Source organism: Lipophrys pholis, assembly GCF_963383615.2.
Source record: "Lipophrys pholis genome assembly, chromosome: 13".
Classification (NCBI taxonomy): Eukaryota; Metazoa; Chordata; class Actinopteri; order Blenniiformes; family Blenniidae; genus Lipophrys; species Lipophrys pholis.
Genome location: NC_137632.1, coordinates 3,895,491 through 3,915,595, shown reverse-complemented (window position 1 = coordinate 3,915,595; position 20,105 = coordinate 3,895,491). Strand labels below are relative to the sequence as shown.

Sequence of the window (20,105 nt, the reverse complement as noted above, 5' to 3'; positions counted from 1 at the left end):
CATCTCCATAATACTTTAAAAACGTAACATCACTAAACACAAAGATTTAGACTTGGCATCATTTCAACATTTTTAACAGTTTTTAAGAAATCTGTTCAGGTGTGATCAGACTTTTTCCAGTTTATCATTGTCGGAGTTATATTCAGAAGAAGCTTGTATATATAATAAAGTACCAGTATGTACCATCTGTGACCACTAGAAGTCACTGTATGACAACAGAATACTGCCACAGTATCAAAAAAACTGTTGTTACCATATTTGGCTGACAAACAGTCGCCAAAAAGAAAAAAATGTGCAGAACATAAATAGAAAATTAAATATGCAGCACAACAGAAACAGAGCAGCAGAACGAGCAAATATAGTGTCTAAGAACCTTTTCAAACTGTGACCATGATGAAATAAAAGAATCAAAACAAACTGACAGAAGGTTCTGGAGCAGCAGCTGCTGGATGAGGACAATTGACAGTAAAACTTAGTCTGGACATAAACAAATAAGTGCAACTTGTGTTTTCTCACCTTTTCATGACATCATTTTGTCAGATCTCATATTCTGAGTGACATGTAGTCCAGACAATACGGTATTTATTTGTCTAAAATAAAAGAGCTCGGGATATTTTGGAATCTGCTGAGTAAACGGTTAAACCAAATAATCTCCTTTCCACATAAAAAGCAGCTTTTCTGACAGTATTTCTTCCTGATTTGAAGTGAAAGGATCATCGCTGCACCGTCGTGGCTGTGAGAACAGAAAAGCACCACCTCTGCACTCGTTCTCCTCCCCGCTCTCTTCCCATCAGGCTTTCTGTCAATGACGGGAAGAGACAGTAATCTGGGAAGATGACATTCCTCTCATACTTCTCTGCTCAACATATTTCTCAACCTGCTCAGCGAGCACACAAACACCTCCCTTCCTGCTTCTGCACTTTTATCGATTGATTCATTAAATTCATTCACACGTACAACAATGAAATGGCCTAAAGACTGATTTATTAAATGTGTTTTTAAACAACTTTCTCACTGTATGTAGCAGGCGAAGGCGTTTGACCTTGTACATGTTGCGGTTCTGACTCAACAGTTTAGTATCCTTTCCTTCTTTTCGGTTTCGAGGAGGAGAAGCCAACCTGCATTTTTTCACAGCGCAAGAATATCCAGATGTACCTGAAATGGCTCACGACTACAATACTGGCACAAGCTCGCCCCAATTAGCACCTTAATGTTTTCTGAATGCCTCTCAGGTACAGTATAGTCAGAAACACAATTTCCGGATGTTGCCTGAATGCATCACTTTAGAATTTAGGGCTGGGCGATTTGGCCTAAGAATAAAAATCAGATTTTTTTAAAGACAAATTTGAGTTTCGATTCGATTCTTTTTCTCAATGCACTTAAAAATGACTGCAGACGTCAGATATATTGTCAAAAGTGCAACTTTATTGCTGTGATTGTCCTCAGAGGCTCATCTACTTTTTATTTTGGGATTGTTTATATGCATTTTAACTATGTCATTCACTAAATTCAAGCTTTAACCAGGTTTAAGCAACAGCAACTAGAGAAACCAACGAGGAATGGTAGAACGGAACGCAAAAATCCTTTTTAGTTACAAATTCAATAAATGGATTTTTTTGCTCAGCCCTGCTACAATCATTTCCTGATCACCTTATACACACATCATCAATACATCCATCCATCTCCTCCCTCTTATCTGTTTCCGGGTGGCGGAGGTGTCTGAGCACTGTCACCCAGATCACATTGCACCATTAAGAACCTTCCTGCAGGTGGAGAGCCCACAGGAAGGTGGCGCCCGGCGTGGGACATGAACCCTCTACCCTGAGACTGTGAGTCTCATGCTCTACCAGCTGAGCGAGCCGGGAGCTTCATCAATAGATTCTACCCTTAATTTATGTCCCCTGAACGCCTCACATTCAATACTTCACAAGCAGACGGTTGGTGGACGCTGTGTTTTATATGTGAACTATATGTGCCATACGGACCAAATAGTCATTTTAACCCACATTTTATATTGCCATCTTGATTATAATAAGGATTATACCAGATTTTGGTATGTGTGTGTGTGTGTATAAATATAATATTTTATCTTTTAAAATGTTCTTAATGCGTGTCTTTCTGTTCACTTGTTTGGACCGCCTCATGTGACGACATGCAGTGGTATCAGAGTAAAGTTTCCTTGTGTCCTTTTATATGGACACAACAAGTTTCCAGTTGTAGGAATAATTTATTTTAATGCTCCATTCATAGATGTAACTAAAGTGCATTACACTACTTTATTAATAGAATGCTCCAAGTCCCGTGAATAACTGGTATTCACTGCATTCATTAATCACGTCTTCACACTGCCTGACAGAGAGACGATTAGTATTCGTACTGAGTTTTATGGATGTACACGGAGTCCTTCATACCCACTACATCTGGATACGATTCCAAAGATACAAGCTAATGAATTACTTATTTTACAGACAACCCACTGAACGCCTCATTACCAGTATCGAGTATCGAGTCATGTGTCAATACATGGTCTAAAATCTAAAAGTTTTCAGTTCTGATATTTGGTAAAAATGTAACGTATATTATATCTGCAGCTCCTCCTGCATCATCTACATCCTTGATTTGAACAAAAACAAATAAATCACCTCTGTGCTGAGTCGGTCTGTTGTCTGTCTAAAAGCTGCTCTCTGCTCGGTAAAAACCAGCGAAGCAAAAACTCTGAGTCCATTTAGGAAGAATCCTCGAGCTAAGAAAGGAGAGGGACTAAAAACAAACCCAACGAAAGGCAGATGTTAGTAAAAACACAGCGAGTGCCTCAAGTAAACACAGGAATTCAAGTAATTGCTAAACTTAAGACCCAAGTGTATCTCATCGCCATCAGAGAGTATCTGTGAAATTAGTAATACACAACTGTATTCAAGTTATAGTAAAACTAGGTGCTTCTTCCCTTTGAGGCTGCAGACGACTCGGTATCCGATGAGGCTGTGAGCACTTCAAATCCATCAAGACCCATTATCTGTGTGTGTTTATGTGTGTGTGGAGGTCAGAGTAGTTTCCAGCCCATCTTCAGGTCTCCAGTGGACCTCAGCGATTACAGATTGTCTGAAAACGTGGAACAACAACAACGACGACGACACATTTAAATGGTCAAAGAGGTCACTTTAAGAATGGCCTTTTGCCTGACTGCTCCGAGAAAAAAAACCTCTGGCTTCATCGTCTTCCTCAGCTCTTTATGGAAATACACTGGATTTATGGACAGAATATGTCCTCTTATCTTCAGTAATAAAATGGCACTGATCTGCCACGGAACTGGAGATGGAATTTAGCTCTGGTTATAACCTCGCACATTTGCATGTATATGTTCATTTAAATGCACTTTCTCTTTTTGCAAATGAAGAAATGTGAAAAGAAAAGTGTTTGCTGGACTTGTGATGGGTCTGTGTGGCGCTCCTGGGAGGGAGCGTTTGATGAAGCCGGACGATGGACATCTTATCATAACTGGCACCGACACTCAAACTAATGATGTGTAACCACTGCACACTCGCCACTGGAAATTAGCAAATTATTCAGAGCGTTATTGAGAAACTGGTTCATTGAACCTGATCGATATCACCCACAGGAACTAGTGGAACCGGTTCAGCTCCTAGCGGAGCTGCGAGGAGAAAGTCCACATGCAGCCGAGTTAACCTTTATCCAGGCCGGAGAGACGAGAGCAGAGTGGAGGCAAGAAACCTCTCAGCTTTCCAGAAGAATCCACGACATGTCACAAGGTCACCGCAACTAAATCCACTGATTTCTACTGAATTTATCAAACCGCCTCAATTTCTTACTCTTCCTTTGGAAACAGGTGAATTGTATCTTTAGCTTCCTTGGAATCCAGTAACTGTAAATCTTTTTCTCTGCTCTCTACACCTCGAACATCAACAAACCAAGTACTGAAGCTGAGGAGGCTCAGTCGGTAGAGCGGCTCCTCTCTCAATCCCACTGTCACCGTACGGTATGAACGTTCTGACGCTTGACCTCCGGCAAATGAGGCTCTTCACGAAGAAGAGCCCACGGAAACGCCAGTGAGCCGCTGCTCAACGGCAAAGCATAAGAAGCCGTCATGAGTTGAAGGAATGTTTGGACTCTTTCCACAGCAGATGCATGCAAAGTGCGGCCGGCTGACCTGAAAGCACTTCCTGTCAAAGCTCCGCTTTACCACGGCAACATGACTGAGCAGGAACTAATGATGCCCCGTGTGTCATCCTGCAGGAATGACAGTCTTCTTTCTTTTTACCGAGGGAGTGCGGTCTGGTCTGTGCCTCGACAGGTTTGCAATCTGGTGCAGTGGTTCGCCGGCTCTCCTCACAACGGGAATATCCACGGCTTGAGTCCGAGCTTGGGCTCAGGCCCCGTTTATTTCGTTATGATTTGGGGGTTGATTTACACGATTATGTAATAATGGTGCAATATGTAATGTAATACATTTTCAACTCGTTACGTAATAACGGCACATTTTGTAATAATCTGCTGCACTTTGTAAAAAGAATTCTTGAACGCATTTTCTAATAAACTTTGCCACATTTCGTAATAACGACATATTGAAACAGTTATTACAAAATGCAGGTTGAAAGATTATATTTGCTTCGTGGCACAATCTGGTTTCATTCACAATCTGGTTTCATTCACAATCTGGTTTCATTCACAATCTGGTTTCATTCACAATCTGGTTTCATTCTTTCAAGGAAATAGAAATGGTTGCTGGAAATACTGGTTGTAACTTTAAAAATCTACCAGCCACAATGGCGGCTGACACAAAAATGTCAACCTGATTTCGATACCGATAATCAGAATGTTTTTCTCATTATTAAACATAGAACCATGTAAACAGATAAAGGGCAAAAGTTATTGCATAATGCACCAAATTATTATATTTTCTTAAAAAAAAAAAAAGTGGAACACCCACATTTTGTAATAACTGTTGTAATATGTAACAGGTTATTACAAAATGTGGCTTTATTACAGAATGAGTTGAATATTTATTACATAATGCGACACAACAATGGTACTCGGAGCCACTGAAAACGTAACTTTCTGAAAACAGCTCTCAAAGTGGAACTTTTTGAAACCCCCCCGTCTTGGGAGAAACTGAAGTAAAGAGGCTTTTCTAAAACGCAGCTACTGTACAAGCGCACTACAACCGCAGTAAATAGTACTTCTTCACACGCACTATATTAATTCTTAACAACATCCTGAGCAAATGGATACGAGCAAATCCATCCAAAGTATTTCATTTTGCAAATACTTAATATCCTTCAGTGGGGAACTTTTTACCAACAACCACTCAGTCATTGTATGAAACAGTTTTTGGGCAAAACACTGAACCAAAGGTTTCCCCCAGCGAAGGTCAAGGAGTCAGTGTGAGTGACTGAGTCAGTGTGAGTGACTGAGTCAGCGTGAGTGACTGAGTCAGTGTGAGTGACTGAGTCAGCGTGAGTGACTGAGTCAGCGTGAGTGACTGAGTCAGCGTGAGTGACTGAGTCAGTGTGAGTGACTGAGTCAGCGTGAGTGACTGAGTCAGTGTGAGTGACTGAGTCAGTGTGAGTGACTGAAGGACGGGACTGTTCGGAAACCTGTGTCGTCATTTAAAGTTGCAAATGTTTTTACTGGAATCCTTCAATATCTCTACAAAGAGCATTTTTCTGCCAAATGTTGCATCATTAATTCACAAGGAACTTCCTGGTTTCTTGGAAACATTTCAGAGCTTGTATCTTTGCAACTGTACTGCAGTAAACTATTACTACAAAAAGTAATTTTACACAAGTTCAGACAAAAACCCCATTCTGAACAAAACTGCAGTTCCTGCAGTCACAGTGAATGAAACGTGATTAATAATGATTCTGGTGCAAACACTAATGCTTTATGATGTCACAACCTGACACACACACACACACACACACACACACACACACACACACACACACACACACACACACACACACACACACACACACACACACACACACACACACACACACACACACACACACACACACACACACACACACACACACACACACACAAAGCTGTGAATGTGGAGAATGCTGCCAGCTTCCTAAAACCTGTTCCCAGCTTCATTCCTTAGCACCACAGTCATCCTACACAACACACAGACGTATCACACTGTCAAGGTGTGTGTGTGCGTGTGTGTGTGTGTGTGCCCGTCTCACCCCACCTGTGCCGGAGTATCTGTAGCAGCAGCAGTGGCTGTAGATCCATTCACAGCAACGCTGACCTCCTCGCTTCATGCTGGATCACACACACATCCTACTCTCTCACACACACACACACACACACAACTCCTTGAGCAGAAACCGGACGGTCTTCTTGTCAATCACACTGACTGACTGACTGAGTGTGTCCACACGCCGAGACAGTCGAGTCTAAACTACCAACGATTCAGCAAAAACAAAGCGACAGAGAGAATGAGGAGGAGGAGGAAACCGTGGGGGAGGAGCCGACACACACACACACACACACACACACACACACACACACACACACACACACACACACACACACACACACACACACACACACACACACACACACACACACACACACACACACACACACACACACACACACACACACACACACACACACACACACACACACACACACACACACACACAAACTGTCAGAAGTCTGTAAATTATTAATTTTCTATAGAATTAGTTCTTTTAAGTAAATAATAATCTAGTTATCGATGAATGCCAGAGGCACACTCAGGAGAAGATCCAATGTCGAGGCTGTTTGAGGCCACAGCAACTCTTCTCTTCTTTTACTCTGGAGCCACATTAAAGCTCCTCTAAAACTAGATTCTCTCGCTTCTTCAAAGAAACACTTTTAAAGTTCAGTTGTCTGTATCGAGATCAGAACTGCACCACCCAAAACTCTCTACATCTGAAACCTGCTTAAAACCGAAATCAGAAACCACAACGATTCCAAAATGACCCAAACTGGTTTGATCAAAAACTGACTTAACTTAACTCAACTTAATTCACGTGAACAACGAGAATAAAACTAATATAAAATGTGCAACATAAGAAATCTGAGGCTCGTCCAACAGACGTTCATACCTGCTATAAAAAGGAGTAGCAAACAAGGGAACAGCTCGTCGAGCATAAATTGAATTGAAAATAATTGCTGGGTTATGAACAAGTACAGCTCGAGCTAATACTGGTCCAAAACCAGTAAAACTAGTATAAAATTATTTCTTGCAGCATTTAAAAAGATTTTTCAAGTACTTTCAGGCCTGTGACTCAAAAGCTGCTCCTCCCTCTCATGGACGGACTGGAGTTTAGAATAAATCAGAAAAACACAATATTTACTGTTAAAAGTCATCGATCCTTTGATTTTAATCCTGGATCTCTTGATTCTACTTATTGATCCACACATTGGTTTATTGACTTTTCTCAATCTGTTGCTTTTATTCATTGATCCAGGTTTTTACCACTGATCTGTTGTTTTTACACTTTGATCCATTCATTTCAGTTATTGATTGAGGTTTTTCTACTGATTGATCCAATGTTGATCCATTGATTGTTTTTCCTCATTCTGCTTGGTCCACATGCGTCCACAGAGCCAGTACGAGGAGGGAAGAAGGCCAGACGTCCCTCTAACCCACAACTTCCTCCAGCTCTCTCGTCAGGAGCCAAACTTCTCCCAGACCAACCGATAAATACATAAATACTCTCATGGACCTTGAATGGGAAGAGGCCAGCGGACCCCCTAATCAGACGCTCGAACCCCCAACCTTTAACAGGACTGACATCCTTCTCCTTACTCCTTCTAAACAATTGAACTGGATTAAGAAGTCAGACGAGGTTATTTGAAGCCTCCTTTGTTTCCGCTTCAGCTCATTGCTCAGCGTTTCACCTCCGACCTCCAGTGTGCGTCGTCTCTCCACCTGCAAAGTGGATCAAAGTGGCTGCAGAGCCGCCGAGCATCACTCTGCAGCAGGTGCGTTGGACAAGACGCGGGAGCACTCAGCCCAGATACGGCGCTCCCAGCAGCGCAGCCTTTTCTGCAGTGTCCCATTTTGTTTTGCTGATGCTGCGCAGCAAGTCACAGAACAACACTGAGCGCCGGCGGTCGCTGGATCTTCATACGGACACGTTACAGGGATTGTAATTAGTGAAGCGACACAAAAAAAACCCTTATATTTGAATTTCCAAATCATTCTCTTTCAAAACAAACTCGGCAATTTGGGCATTTTCCTTTCAATACGGGAACATAAAGGTTTTCCAGGCCTGGAAAATCAGACAGGACATTTCAGATTTTATATATCATGATGAGAAAAAAAAGTGAAGATTAAAGAGAATCAGTTTTTATCTGGAAGGACTTTGAGTTCAGTTAACTCAGACCTTCACAGGGTTTCACAGAGGACAAGGAGTCCTACTTTACAGAGCAGTCACAAGACCCACGCACACACACACACACACACACACACACACACACACACACACACACACACACACACACACACACACACACACACACACACACACACACACACACACACACACACACACACACACACACACACACACACACACACACACACACACACACACACACACACACACACACACACACACACACACACACACACACACACACACACACACACACACACACACACACACACACACACACACACACACACACACACACAGCGTCTCATCAGGGTTAATTACAGATTTTGATTCTTGTTAATTAAACACTTCTCACTTCTTTTCACAGTTAATTCACAATCAAACTGCGGCGATCGTCAGCCACAAACAGCACAACTGCTCATTATATGAATACATTACCGCTCTGTAATCATTAAAATGTTTCATTTTGTAGTGAATGTGATGCTCTGAGGAGTCCGAGGACGTCCAGGGAGACGTGTACCAGTGCATCAATGAAGGTTTTCAGGCGTCATATCCTAAAAAGACCAACCTAAAAGCCAGACATAACCCAGTTAAACTACAAAAAAAACATCTAAAGCACACAAAAACAATCACAATGTCTTAAAAAGTACCTCAAACCACCTAAAAATATCTAGTCTCAAGCAGCCAAAAAAACACTGTAAAACCAAACTAGCCTCAGTCAGAATCAAACAAACAGCAGCAAAATATTGTTTAAAAATAAAACCCAGACCTAAACCAGTCGAACTACAGAAGAAATAAATAAATAACACACAGAGGAAAGTTCCTCAAGACGTCTTCAAAAAATCTCAAATGAAACATAAATTAGTCTTAACATATTAAAAAAGGGAGCTTAAATCTAAGAAAAACAATGTCCAATAGTAACTTTAAACCATTCTGGAAGTTGGACCATAAATGATGTAAAACTATTACTAGTAGTGCTGTAAACTTGATTCTAATTCATTAACCAGTAATAACTACCATGAACTATTCTAACCTTTGATCTAAAATCTGTCAGTAATATTTAACTTTTTGAATTTTACTGTACGTGTGTGTGTGTGTGTGTGTGTGTGTGTGTGTGTGTGTGTGTGTGTGTGTGTGCGTGTGTGTGTGTGTAGCGGGTTCAGTTGTGTTATTTGCATCGCTCCACACTGACACAAAGCGTCCTTGTCATCGACGAAAAACAGGAAGAAACTGCGGCTGCAGCAGGCAAATCAGATGATGTCAAACTCTGCGCGCGTGTGTGTGTGTGTGTGTGTGTGTGTGTGTGTGTGTGTGTGTGTGTGTGTGTGTGTGTGTGTGTGTGTGTGTGTGTGTGTGTGTGTGTGTGTGTGTGTGTGTGTGTGTGTGTGTGTGTGTGTACTGCAGGACATGTAGTTATTTCTGGATGAGCACACGCTCGCTGGGCTTTCAGTTTGGTGGAAGTTTTTAGGTTTCTGGTCCAACTTCACCTTCTCCAAGGTGGACGACAGAGAAAAGAGACTAAAGACAGATTTTAAAATTGAGATTAATTGAATTTAGCATAAACTGACCTATAAACTGTCTATTCTACTCTTTCTCTTTAACTTTATCTTTATCTTTCCACATTTTGGACACTTTGTCAGACACACAAACTACGGTAAATGAAAGCAGAGACTCCATTAAAGCTTTCAGAAGAGCACTAACTGAAGTGGAGGAGTATTTGTCATCTCACCTTTGCTTTACTGATGAATCCACATCAGATGCTGTCGGTGCCAAAGGTTTAAATTGAATGCGTTTGTTTCTTTTTAAGATAAAATCGCTCTAAAACCACATTTTGAATAAGTGTAACCTTCAGTCTGCATCTGATGCTGGATTGGAATCGATGTTTTTGGATATCAGAAATGTAATCTACAGGTGGAAACATGACCCGTTTGACCCGTCTGTGGCCTGAACGATGATGTTTACCTCTAATGTAACGTCTTTCGCCCTATAAACGTTTCTAACAGTACTCACGTTAGTTCTAAATATTAAAAAAGCTCAAATATCTCACTAAAAAGACGTCAGATTACTGTTAAAAAGTTGTACTTTTGATGTTTTTGTATCATGATGACAATTTCTTTTTCTTACTGATGAACATTTCCAGTTTTATTTTAGAGGTTTTCCAGAAGCTCAGGCCTCGTTCACTCTGCAGGGAAATGTGACCCAACCCAGGCCTCCATCACACGTGGTTTTTATTCTGATATTATTCTACATAATAAGCACTGCTTTGTCATCGGCGTGTGACTGACGTCACGGACAAGCGCCGGACGAAGCGGCTCCGCCAAAGTTTTCAAAGCTCTGCTCTCGTTTTCTCCTTCTTTTCCTCCTCATGTTGTCTAGATTCTGTCGGATCGTATTTAACAACCACTTAAAAATGAATCTACACGGGCTGTCCTGTGTTGCCAGATATGGCAGTATCCCCCGACTGGGGAGCTCAACTCTCCTATTTAACTTTGTTTATGGCGTCTTACGTTTTTAACACGACAGACACAGGCTGCGATTCGGGCTGGTTTTTATTGAGGCGTCTGACTTTTACGCTGTTTAAGCTGAAAGCAGTGAGTCACATCTGGCAACCCTGGTGCTGACCGGTGTGCCATGCGTAAATAGCCTGCTCGCCGTGACCTCAACCTCACCTTCTGTGCTCTGGTGCTCGAAAACCTCCAGTCCGATCACGTTCACACGGTAGGTCGCGTTTGAAATGGAATTGAGCATGGAGACGTGCGGTGTGAACGGAGTCTTAGTTACAGTTACTCAGGTGAGTTATACAGAAAGTCCTGATCAGACAGAAACATTCTGTCACCAGCTCGGAGGTGAACTATGGGAGCGTTTTCTGCATGATTCATTGCAGCTCAACAGCACCCCCTGCAGGACACGTAGTTTAATATATTGAGCTGTTTTATAGAATGATTTTGTTTATTCATGATTTTCTCTGTCCAGGTAGGAACGCATCTCACATCAAATGATTTTGAACTGATGACGCCACTTGAATACGGAGCAGAAAGTTTTCCCAGTCGACCTGATTTAATTAAGACATTATAATAACTCTGCTTTGACACACTGACTAATAGAGCACAAACAAAAAAGCAGGTACAGACAGGATTGATATATCTAGACTGAAAAACAATTGTTCCTTAAAAAAGAAATTCTACCGATATGAATGAATAATATTTATCTTAAGTGTGTTCAGGTTTTATTTCCTCTGTAATGACCACGTGTCTCCAGCAGAGGTCACAACACACGAGAGAAACAAAGCTGGTTCATCTTTGTTCTTCAGCCTCGTGTTGCTTCTGTGACAACTGGAGTATTTTGTTACACGATATAGAATTTTTGTTTTAGAATAGTTGAACATGTGATATGCAGTAATGTTGAGTATTGGAGGTTAATAATATAATTAGCAAATAATACAAACCCCTTAAACAAAATTTATTGCAGATCAGTGTTTGGCAATATGTATCTTCCACATATATATATATATAAATATATATAAAGATGTAAATTGTGCGGCCCCGTTGTATTTTCTCATACTATCTCAGTCTTCTGTGAAGTGTTGTATTGGATTCTAGCCACCTGCATGAAAAGTGACTTAAAAAATAGACTTCAACTGGAACCATAACGACTACGATTTCAAACAAAAAGCTTTAAAACTCTGCTGGACACTGGTTGTCATGCAGCTGCACAAACTGCATCTCTGAACTGTGTAGAAACTGATACAGACGCGCTCTTTTAGCAGATGAATGGACATTTTTGCTATTGTGTGATCAATTACCATATCACATAAAGGTTTTCTTTAGGATTACAGTAATTTGTCATCTTCACTCGTTCACCGTGCTTGTCAGAGATTTCTAAGGTTGCCACAGATATGATTTAAAAGGCCAATTTGAGTCTACATGCAAAACATCTTTTTTTTTAAGAGCTGAAAAAGATCAAATGTGAAATTCTCTGATAGCAATCCGACGACCAGATGAGCAAAGACCCCGGCAGCCGGTCCTACCTTTCCCCGAGCCGAAGAAGCCGTCCATCTCCACGCTGGAGCGCGAGTGCGACACGCAGAGCGTGGCGCTGGGAACCAGACCCTCCTGCGGCGGGCTGCGGTCGGTGGTCCGAACCAAACACCAGCCGGGCCGCTCGCTCGGCCGCTCCAGCAACTCCACCGTCTGACCTGAGGAACAAGGAGCACAGCGAGGTTCACGGGTCAACAAGGTTCACAAGCAGAACTTTTTTTATCGTCACAGTGCGAGGATGAAAAGTACAAAAAGGAAAATCTATTTAAATCAATTCAACATAAACAATAAGCAGACTGAGACAAAACACCAGCCACAAAGCAATTTATAAACATTTATGATCTACATGTTCTCAAACGTCTGTTTAGCCTAGCATTACAAGTTCTCACCACAAGAGGGTGTAGTGAGTCAGAGGAAAAGGTAACAACATCTGTGGCGTAATCTACGTGGTGAAAAATCATTTAGCCTCTGCGCCCAACCTGAACCAGAAGGTGAAAGACAGAAGTGATGCAAAAACAGCTAAAATAACTTAAAAATAACTAAACTAATCTGACTTGGGGAAAAAAAGCTCAAACATCTAAAGTGCTTATCGAGCCAAAATGATTAAAACAGCTAAAATGGAAAAATTGTCTAAATAATGGTTGAAAACCTCTAAAATCAGGTTAAAATGTAATGAAATGTTCACAATACTAAAGTGCAACTGTAACTTCATAAATAATACACAGTGTCCCATTAATCCAATCAAGTGTACACTAAAAAGCACATTTTAGATTGTTTAATATATTTTAAGATACAAATTCTATTTGTTTATTTTATTATTCCACAAATACATCTTTTACTAAAATGTCAAACTTTGAATGAAGAAAAATCTGCTCCAATTCCAACAATCAGGAAATTTCTCCTCAAAAATAAAAACATGTGAGAACAATTAGATTCTTGTGTTTTGGTAAAGTTGACATGATCTGATGAGATGGATCTGCTGATCCAGGATATAAAGTGTGTAAAGCAAAGTAAAACCAGGTCAAACCTAGTTCAACTCAATGGAGATCTATTCCGTTTCAAACCAGCCCACATGTTTAAAATAAGAGACGAGCAACACAACCACAATCCGATCGCACAGTGGAACCAAAGCCGGCACTACACCAGCGTGATGTAGAGGATCCGTACAAAAGCTCCATGTGTTCGCAGAAAGGAAGGGGAAATGTAGGTCACTTCAAATTACAGCAAGCTACTCTTTAGTATCCTTGTATCACATATTTTAAATGCAGCGTTGTTGCCGTTTTTGTGAGTCATCACACTACAAGACGAAGAAGACCCACTTCACACCGACAGACAACAAACAGACCCAGAAACTCAGAAAAAAACTTGTAATAGATAAGCTATGGTTGATTAAATAGTGAGGGAGACGCAGACTTACCAATGCAAATACTTAAAAGTTATTAGAAATGGATCTAAAAAATATTATAATATAATTATTTTATAGGATATTATTTAATTTACATTACTTATAGTAGTTAATTTATTATTTTATAATTATAATATTTTAATGTGATGTCCAGGAAAATTACCCTACATTAGACATTAGTGATTTGCATGATAGTCATTAAGCATAATTTAAAAGTTTATATGTCTTTTGTGGCTGTAATTAAAGCTGGTTTGGTGCAAAGTGACCAAAAGGGCCTTTCAGTCATGAAGGTTGCAGACCCCCTGTACTAGTGGCTCGACATGCTGCCTGTATGCTTTTCAGTGTGTCTGCCGTTTCCGTGTGTTTCTAAAACGTTGCAGTGAAAACGCCAAACTGTGTTTTCACTTGAAACGTTGTTGTGTAAACAAGGCCGAAGTCACAACGAGACAAATTAATGTGATACCCCACATAAAAAGCTGTGCAGGAAAGTATTGCCTCTAAAGAAGGTTCAGCAGTTATTACATCTGTGTTGAAACTTTTTCCACCCGCAGTGGGAACGTTTAATGGATTGTTCAATAAAGAAATATTACTGTTGGTGTGTACTTCTGGGAAATTACACAACCTCTTGCTCCAACACTGTACGTTTACTTTTGTTCCGAGAAATCGGGTTATGTAGATCACAAGAGGGTAAAATCCACATTCCCTCCAACAAAAAACACCTTCTGCAAACACCCAGCACACCTGAAGCTCTTTTTCTCCACACATGTTGTTGAGTGAAGAGATTATTTCTTGCAGCTCTGCCTCAGACTTCCTGTTTTGGCCTCACCTGTGCTGACGGACATCTCCGAGCTGCATCCGGCCGTGAAGTCCTGGAGGACGACGGTCAGCTCGCAGCCGCCAGAGAGCTGTGGACACAGAGGAGAGACGCTCACGTCAAAACTACAACAGAGTGTGTGTGTGTGTGTGTGTGTGTGTAGGATAAATCAGGAGCTCTCCGGGAGCCTCAGTGTTTACCCCAAACAGCCAGAGCGCCTGACGGTGGTTTGCAGAGCCTGAAGGTGACGAGGCTCCGCACACCATGAACTCGGTCAACACACAGGAAGAGCAGCTGATTTGTGTCCTGAGCTCAGCTCTTCCACAAACACAGAGACAAATGGAGAGACAGCGACGCAAACACACTTCATGAGGAGCATCTCAACTATTTCAATCAACTCAACAGGCACTTCTTTTAAAGATATAGAAGAAATATTACAGAACCAGTTATTTAATGAAAATCAATGTTAATCAATCTTTACAAAATAAGATTTTTAAGAAGGAAGCTAATAAGTAAGTTCACAACAACGACGTCCCATCAATCCACCTTCTACAATGCTCTTAAAGTCCATTAAGGTCCATGTTAAAAACACAAACGGAGCCTTTTGTCCTTCTTCTGCCTCCATTAATTGTGCAAAATCGTACGTTTCCAGGATTGGAGGCGAAGCAAACTGACAACAAGACAGCAAAAATAGTGATTTCTCTGAGTAAAGCCTGTATGAATGTGTGAAGGACATTACAGAGAAAAAAATCTATATTAAAAAAGACTTTTGGTAAAAGAGTTGAACGTCTATTTTAAAGTATGCTCAATTCTGCACTTCTCCGAGTCGCATCTTCAAATTCCTGCAGCATTTTGAAAATCCCAATTTGTCCCAATTGTCAGGAATGTACAGTATCTATGTAGATTGTCAAGTGTCCAGGCGGGAGGCATTCCAGTGCAAAGAAAAACCAGATTATCCAACCGAGTCCAGTGAACAGGTGAACTGACGCCGACACAGACGGACGTTTTCTACCCGGACAGGTGAGACTAAACTCCCAAGTTAACCTGAACATACGTGACCACGCGGGGAACATGCAAACTCCACAGGAAGGGTTTAACTGCTCCAAAGTGAGAATGCTTTCCACTGCACCACTATCACAGAGTGAATGAGAAATAAAGGTAATGTCCTTTGAGACAAAACACTGTCGCTCCTGATTTGACCTTTTTTCTTGCATATATGAGTTCTTTGCCAAAATCGAAATAAAAAAAATATAATTTTAGCTCTTGAAAATAAACTTCTGAATTAATTGAATCCTACTTTTTTATAATTCAGGGTCACCAATTAATCTCAAACCCTCGTTTTTACCACTGTGGGAGGGGAAAACAAACGCACACAAAAGACTTGAACCGGGGTTCTTCTTGCCGTGAGGTGAGTGTGATAACCACTACAGCACCGTACGGGCTCCTTTAAAGCCTTCAATGTCCTCTCACATCACGTGAGAGCAAAGATGGAAAAAGAAAAGAAGAAAGGCAGCAGATTATAATTGCAGGACTGGTGATGAGCTGGTGGTGGGAGGAGCAGACAGATGATGTGGGGGGAGGACGTCTGGACAGGGTTCGGGTTAGGGACGAGTTGGTGTCCAGATGTCCAGTGGGACAGTATAACCTGGACCTGGTTTCATCACTGAGTTCAACATTTTGACTTGTGTCTGTCTGTTAGGATGAAACTGAAGCGACTCATGTTTTCCCATAAGTCATCTACTCTGATGAGACATGAATGTATTGCATTATTTTCTTTTTTGCAATTTCTATTTGCAGTGTAATATAATAGCTGCCATCACCTCTAAATATTTATACCTTTCATGTATACATGTGTGTTTATTAGATTATTTATATCATGCTGCTGGAACACAATGATTTCCTTCATGGGATCTAGAAACTTGGATTAATCCTGATTTTGACGTTTGATTTGGGACAAATCTTGAGCTACAGGTTCGTCCTCCTGAGCAATACTGGGGGTTAACAGCCTCCAGAGCAGCAGCCCATCACAGTGGGATTCAAACCATCAGGTTAGAGGCCCTGCGGAGCATTCCTGGAGCGTCACACTGACACAACATGGGCTTTGTTATTCTCAGAAGAAAAAAAACTGTGTGTACATACAAACGCTGATATCTTGTGTAAACTCAGCTTTTGCTGCTTCCAGCTGTTCATAGTTTACCTGCAGTCATCAGTCACTTCTACAACAAGTTACTTTAATAAATACTGCAAATATTAACTTAGTAGTTTCTAGAAATTTAGAGGTGTTTATTGATGCACATAGTTGTGTTACTGTGTGTGTGTGTGTGTGTGTGTGTGTGTGTGTGTGTGTGTGTGTGTGTGTGTGTGTGTGTGTGTGTGTGTGTGTGTGTGTGTGTGTGTGTGTGTGTGTGTGTGTGTGTGTGTGGACTGACCCACTCACTGTGTTCAGCTGAAGTTCGATGCTCTAATATGGATGTAATGAAAAAAAAAAAATAATACACATCCAGCTTCCCTCCAGCTTTGTCCACATGGGGGCACTGTGGCAGTATGGCGCCTGGTGAATCTCTCATGGGAGGCAATGAGAGAACATAATCAAACGCCTCAACTGGCTCATTAATTGTCAGTAATTGCCATAAACAGTCATGAGTTAGAAGCATGTCACCACCTAAACTAATGGCGATCGAGTAATAGACTACTTTGAAATATGTTGCTCCCAGCCCTGTTTTAAATGTTTAAGGCACGTTAATGTTGATAAAGATTATTTTCAAAAGACAACACCTTGAGTAAGTGATGTTATGAGCATAATCAGTCAGTGAAAGTTTTCCCTTTTGATTTGAAAACATTGTGGTGTAAACGGGGCCTTAACCTCCTTTAACCTAGTTCTCGTTCCTCGTCTCTACTCTGAATACTTGTTCCCAGTTAACAGCACTGTTGCTCAAAAAGATGCATTATACCCCGTTTCCATGGAGACAGAGACGGAGCGTTTTCGAAAAGGTGCACTTAAATTTGGTTCCGAGGACCTTGGTTATGTAAACGCACTCCTGAAGCACAACGAATGTTTTGTGTTTCACTTGGAGTCGTCGTGTAAGACTGTCGTATTGTACGTATAACTAAAATAACTTGTCGCATGTTGTAATTAAAGAAAGCTCTTTGTTTTCTCCGTAATGAGAGATGATACAGATTTACCCCCTCTGATTAAAAGAACAACTACTTTTGAACTGTCTGCCAGACTTTGCACGGTCTGTTGGTGAAGCAACAGTGACACACTGAAACGCACCCGTTTCTTAAGATAATGTTTGAATAGCTTTGTTATCACGAGGGAAATCTCTCTTTACAACCTCAGGTATGAATTTAGAAGCATTTCGACATATAAATTCCTAAACCCGTTTCCCAGGAAGGTTAAAAGGCGAATTTATTGAAATGAGCACTTCCTAGATAGAGCTGCTCAGGCTGGTTAATCTAAGAAATCATTTTACTGTCTAGATAGAGCAGCTCAGGCTGGTTTAATCCAAAAACAGTTGGAAAATATTTGGATCAGTGTGATAACTGCAAATAATATATGTAGCACAACAAGGATATTGTATGTTATCCCCCTACCCCCTCCCCCCTCCCCCCTCCCCCCTCCTCCCTCAACCTTTTTCTCTCTCTCTTTGAGCGTTCCCCCCCGGTCGTGTACGGCAGCCATGCCATCTTCTGACGGAGAAGGCAACAGGAGGAGACTCCAGGTCTCTCCCTGTTGCAAGACCAAAATCTGTTCTGACTCCGAAGGCTCTCAATCACATCATATTGTTGGCCCAAGCTGCCGAACAGGACAAGGGAAAGAAAAAAAAAAAAAAAAAAAAAGAAATGAGCACTTCCTCATATCTATAGACTTTAAAGTTTTTTTTTAGATCAACATTTCTCTCTTAATCTCGCCTCTGGTCTTCTTGAAAGTTCCTCCCACCTGCTGTGAGGATGTATTCGGAGCTGTTGCTCTTCGTGTTGACATGTTGGTCTGCTGCCTGTAGATAAGTGACCCGAGTGCTGCTGTGCCACCCTGCAGAGTTAATGACTGATGGTGGGGCCACGTTACATAATCCACACTTTCAGCCACAAGCTGTTCACATGCTGTCACAGCTTCTTGGCGACCGCGTGACCGACGTCATGGGCGGAACTTCAACGATACAATCGAAAGGTGTCTGCGCCCGAGGAAGCTGGTGGAGTGTAACGACCCATCACCTGCATGTGAACCTGTTAATCTGGGATATTCAATCTGAGCTCCTGCACACGCCCACCAAGAGAAACACTCCCAACATAGTCACACTTTTTACAGCTTGACCTCCCGAGCACTGAAACTACAATCATGATCTCATTTATATAACGAGAATAAAAATGTTGCTTCACATGTCCCTATGCTACCTTTAAATAATTTCCCAATAATAAACTTTATTACATGTTCAGGTTTTTCTAAAGCTCAGCAAACAACTGCACATTTTACATGTGGGGCGTCCAACACATGGAAGAATTTTAACTTTAAAGTTTTTCTTTGTTGACGTGCAGAGTATACCTGGTGAAAATGTCTATATTTTAAAAAAAATCTAACAATCTCAACAATTTTAATAAAGCACTCTGGTGCAAAACTACTCCCATTGCTGTTTTATTTTCAGCCTGAAACCAATGCCTTTAAATACACAGTATCAACTCATCTCAAGGTAAAAGGCTCGACAATAACCATCTGAAGGTTCTTATTGCTGGTAAGTACATTTCTCTAAATTTCAACACAGAATAAGTGAGTAACAACACCTGCAGACATTTCTCATTCACTAATTCAGTTAGATTTACTCTATATGGGTTCATATTGTGACGTTTAAGAGACTTCAGGCCTCAAGCGAAGCTGTTTTTCTCTGATGCCACCTTGTTTTGGAAACTGTCAGAGGGTGCTGTCTTTGTTGGCCTTTCTACAAAAGGTGAATTTATACCTGACAGATGGTCACACACACACACACACACACACACACACACACACACACACACACACACACACACACACACACACACACACACACACACACACACACACACACACACACACACACACACACACACACACACACACACACACACACACACACACACACACACACACACACACACCCCCCCCCCCCCCCCCATCCATTCTGGGTGATTAGATGCGACCTCAGGTTACACAGGATGAACCAACCTCGGGGGAAGTGACGCATGAACCATAGAGACGCTCATCACCTCCAGTGGGGTGTCAAACATAAGGTCTGTCCTCTCAGTCTGTCCTTTTTTAACACAATTTGAAAACCATAAAAACAATGTGCTTTACTTTGGCTTTAGGTAAAACTAATACCTTTTCAATGTATTTATCTCAATCTGTTATTTGTGAAGAAGACTTAAAAACAAAATCTTAAATGTTGTATTGAAAAGTA

General features: G+C 41.2%; 1 protein-coding gene across 2 annotated transcripts in view; it reads right to left on the bottom strand.

Moving 5' to 3' along the window:
• Positions 1 to 20,105, bottom strand: part of LOC308119177 (kalirin-like) — a 150,739-nt gene that overhangs the window by 16,180 nt on the left and 114,454 nt on the right. For both annotated transcript variants that reach the window (XM_080479027.1, XM_080479028.1), the window contains exons 39-40: positions 14,689 to 14,767; positions 12,448 to 12,615 (exon numbers count right to left, since the gene is read on the bottom strand). In XM_080479027.1, the coding sequence (XP_080335153.1) occupies positions 12,448 to 12,615; positions 14,689 to 14,767 (247 nt within the window). The remainder of the gene's footprint in view (positions 1 to 12,447; positions 12,616 to 14,688; positions 14,768 to 20,105) is intronic.